Below are 4,598 nucleotides of genomic sequence, written 5' to 3' on the forward strand. Positions count from 1 at the left end.
ACAAGTTAAAGACATGAAATAAGATGTTTTTCTCCTTTCTTTTTTTCATATCATAATTTGATAAACACACGCATGCAATTTGATAAACACACCCATTGCGTGCGCAAAATGCTAGTTGTTAATTAATAATTAATTTAGATAATAATAATAATTAATAAAATGTTAATTTGTATAGTTTTAAGCACACGGAAATAATATTAGTTATAATTAATAATAATTTTTTTTAAGTTATAATGTTTTAAGAGCACAAATATCAAGGACTTTTATTAATATATTAAATATTAGCCATTAATCTAACTAAAATAAATAAATGGAGACAAATTGATGACATATTTAGTTAAACTATAAAATGACATACAAAACCTCAAAAAAGTTTTGGAAATGCCAACAAAGCCCAAAAAATAAATAAAATTTCTAATCTAATATAAAAGAGGATACATGTGGAATTTCACAACTCAAAGTGTAACTTTTATAAGAGTAATCTATACTATATATAATAGATTTATGCACGAGAAACGTAAATGCAATTTAACCCAACTGAAAAAAATTAAATGTATTAAAATTATTTGCATGTGGTTTTTTCCTATATACGACTACCTCACATCACCAATACAACCCAAGCCTAATTCAGAATCTCACGTCAACAAACATATTTGATAACCCAAGTGTTGTTCCGTCTACACAAGTAAAACTGTAGGCGAAAAACATTTGTGGAACACCCAAATAAACCTCTAAAATCTACTCAAGAATCTTTTACAGTTCGTCATGGGAATCATCAACATCTTCATCCTCTGACTTAGGACCACCACCAGACCTTTGATAAACAGCGGTGATGATCGGGTTGCACACTGCTTCTACCTCCTTGAGCTTCTCCTCGTAATCCTCCTTCTCGGCCGACTGGTTGTCGTCCATCCACTCGAGAGCATCCTTTGTCGCTGTCTCGATTTTCTCCTTCTCATCAGCCTCCAGTTTGTCCGCAAGTTTGTCCTTGTCATTGATTTGGTTCCTCATATTGTAAACATAGGTTTCCAGGCTGTTACGGGCGTCGATTCTTTCTTTGACCTTCTTATCTTCCTCAGCAAATTCCTCGGCCTCCCTGACCATCCGTTCGATTTCCTCCTGACTAAGACGACCTTTGTCATTGGTGATGGTGATCTTCTCAGACTTACCGGAGGCCTTGTCTTCCGCCTTGACGTTTAATATGCCATTGGCGTCCACCTCGAAAGTGACTTCAATTTGAGGAGTTCCTCTGTTCAAACAGAAAAGATAAAATGTTAATAATATATACGTATACGTAAAATACCTGTTGACAATTAAAAAAAAATCTTGTGATGGTGTATGGATGGGGCAAGTCTAGACAGTACGATACGAACCTTGGAGCCGGAGCTATTCCTGTGAGATCGAATTTCCCAAGCAACCTACAGTCTTTTGTAAGACTTCTTTCACCCTCAAAGACCTGCCATGGATTCAGTGTTATCATCACGTAGGAAGAGGTTACATACATCTTTCTTCATTATCTTTCCTAGTTATTTTCGACAATCATATCACAGGACAGGTACCTGAATTGTGACTGTAGTCTGTTGATCCTGGTAGGTGGTGAAAACTTGAGATTTTTTTGTTGGTATAACAGTGTTTCTTGGGATCAACTTGGTCATCACCCCACCGACGGTTTCGATACCAAGGGTAAGTGGAGCCACATCCAAGAGAAGAATATCTGGTGTCAATCATGGCTTACTAGTTAGACAAATGACTTCAGCTTCAAAATTTTCAAAAAGTTTCAAACAAAATCAGAACAATGATATCATACCTTTGGTTTCATCGCCACCCTCTCCACTCAAGATTCCTCCTTGAACAGCAGCACCAAAGGCGACAGCTTCATCGGGGTTTACACCCTTGTTGGGTTCCTTTCCATCAAAATAATCCTTGAGAAGCTGTTGAATCTTTGGAATCCTGGTGCTTCCACCAACAAGAACGATTTCGTCAATTTGGCGCTTCTCCAATCCAGCATCTTCCATGGCTTTCTTGACAGGTCCCATGGTCTTCCTGAACAAATCATTGTTCAATTCTTCGAAACGAGCTCTTGTGAGAGGTTCAGAGAAATCTACGCCATCAAAGAGAGACTCGATCTCCACTCGGACCTGGTGCTGGCTGCTCAAAGCTCTCTTCGCGCGCTCACATTCTCTCCTCAATTTGCCTAGTGCTCTATTATCCTTGCTGATGTCTATTCCATGCTTCTTCTTGATCAACTTAATGAAGTACTCCATTATCCTCTGATCAAAGTCCTCACCTGGAGAAAGGGAAAAACAAACATGATATTAAACAAGACCGGCTAAAATGGTATTCCAAATCCACGACCTTATCAAAATACTGAAGTTCATAGTATAATTAATTAACTCAATGAAGAATATTCTATTATTCTGTGATCAACATCCTCTCCTGGAAGGAAGGGCAATCAAACATGATGATATTATATTCAAAATATTCATGAATGCATAAATTAATCATCCTATAACTGAATTCCTTCTAAAAATGCCTAGATGGTGAAATAACAGGCAGCCGAACATCAAGTGACAAGGAATCGCCAATAATATCATTTACTCAATATAGTCAGTTATATATCGAAGATGTTTCAATTTAACTTCATGTGGAATCGACGCTAAAATTATGTAGGAATGATTATTATAATTCTAAATAATAAATAGCAAAGAGCCTCAAAAAAGAAGCCTACCTCCCAGATGTGTGTCTCCATGTGTCGCGAGAACCTCAAACACACCATTATCAATGGTTAAGATACTGACATCAAATGTTCCACCACCGAGGTCAAAAACAAGAATGTTCTTTTCACCGCCTTTCTTGTCCAAACCATATGCAATTGCTGCCGCAGTTGGCTCATTGATGATTCTCACAACATTCAACCCAGCAATTACGCCAGCATCTTTAGTGGCCTGCCTCTGGGCATCATTGAAGTAAGCTGCATGAAGAAATTATACAAAACAATACTAGCCAATATTAGCCTATTGTTTGCTGTCAGTGTAGAAGGCTTAAAGTACCCAAACTTTACCAGGAACAGTGACAACGGCATCCTTAATTTTCTTTCCGAGGTAAGCCTCCGCTGTCTCCTTCATCTTTGTCAAAATCATGGCACTAATCTCCTCAGGACTGAAGACCTTAGTCTCACCGTCTTTTATCTTGACTTCAATATAAGGTTTCCCATCCTTGTTTACAATCTTGTATGGGGCAAGCTTCATGTCCCTTTGAACTTCCTTATCTTCAAACCTGTTGAATAGCAGGGGTTAAAAATTGCAATGTGTTTTCCTCACTGTAACTAAATCATGAGCGAATGCAAAAATTAACGACGCATTACTTTCTTCCAATAAGTCGCTTGACATCAAAGACCGTTCTTTCAGGGTTAACAGCTGCCTGATTCTTGGCGGCCTCTCCAATCAACCTCTCACCATCAGTGAATCCAACCCATGAAGGGGTGATACGGTTACCTTGGTCGTTTGCTATGATTTCAACATGTCCATTTTTATAAACACCAACACATGAATAAGTCGTACCAAGGTCTATCCCAATCACTGTTCCAAGCTTTTCAGCCTCCTCTTTAGCAATGGAAAATGCAAATAAACTCCCTGTTCAAGCAATCAACCCATGCATTAACACATCAACTCGAGCGTGCGCAATGGACGACAACTAGCTAGCTCTTCCTCGTTAAAACAATCATCAGGAAAAAAGACTTACTCCGCAGACATGCTGTCGTATTTCTGTGATAAATTTTCTAATCTAACACTAGGACACTGTATAAACTCATTTTTCAGTATAAAAAATATTGACTGATCTTTCACAAAACTTTTCCGCAAACAAAAGCGTATTTCCGTATATCCACTTCCAACCCAAACTTCAATTATTTTCCACAAAAATAAAGAGAAACATGATAAAATTATCAACATCAGACAACATTACCAGAGAAGGAAAAAAACAACTGCAACTCAACAAAAACAGGATCTATCTCGTAAAACTTAATAGGATTTGGCATATCGGCTAAACCTTAAATGATCACAATTCATTCAATTCAAATATAAAAACGAACGCATTTCAAAGTTCAGAAGAAGAAAGTAACAGATCTACAGCGCAGCAGGTTAAAAAACAAAAGCAGTGAGCTTGAAGCATCGACAGATACAATTCGCGTTCATTAGCCAATTGGAGCTCTAAAATCCAACTATGAAAACCGAAACAAACTCTCACCGAACAAAAGGATCGCGAAAACGAAGAAAGATGCGCGCCTCTCCCACGCGGCAGCCATAGCTTTGAAGCTCAACAATCGACGATATCACCAATATCAATTCAATCTCTGTGTTTATTTATTTGGTCGAGTTCCGAATCTGAAAGGTTAACTATGGAGCAGAGATTTTATATTGTACGCATATATATAGCTCCTGGGCTAGAGAATTAACCCGTCATGGGTGATGACGTGGACCAGTAGCCTCGCGCGTGTAGATCACGCTCGTCCCTCCGCATAAACGGTACCTTTTTGAACGGAAACTCGAGAACAACCATAGTGTCACACGGGATGACGTGGACCAATCAAAATTGGAGGG

General features: G+C 38.4%; 1 protein-coding gene across 1 annotated transcript; it reads right to left on the minus strand.

Moving 5' to 3' along the window:
* Window positions 1-640: 640 nt before the first annotated feature.
* On the minus strand, window positions 641-4,387 carry LOC140872458 (luminal-binding protein 5-like). Its single transcript, XM_073275299.1, has 8 exons — window positions 4,246-4,387; window positions 3,365-3,632; window positions 3,062-3,276; window positions 2,729-2,971; window positions 1,808-2,287; window positions 1,560-1,714; window positions 1,374-1,456; window positions 641-1,249 (listed from the first exon to the last, which is right to left on the minus strand). Exons 1-8 carry the CDS (start codon window positions 4,301-4,303, stop codon window positions 754-756), a joined length of 1,998 nt encoding a protein of 665 aa, XP_073131400.1. The 5' UTR covers window positions 4,304-4,387; the 3' UTR covers window positions 641-753.
* Between the last annotated feature and the right edge of the window lie 211 nt (window positions 4,388-4,598).

The sequence above is a fragment of the Henckelia pumila genome, unplaced genomic scaffold, assembly GCF_033568475.1.
Source record: "Henckelia pumila isolate YLH828 unplaced genomic scaffold, ASM3356847v2 CTG_466, whole genome shotgun sequence".
NCBI classification, from domain to species: domain Eukaryota; kingdom Viridiplantae; phylum Streptophyta; class Magnoliopsida; order Lamiales; family Gesneriaceae; genus Henckelia; species Henckelia pumila.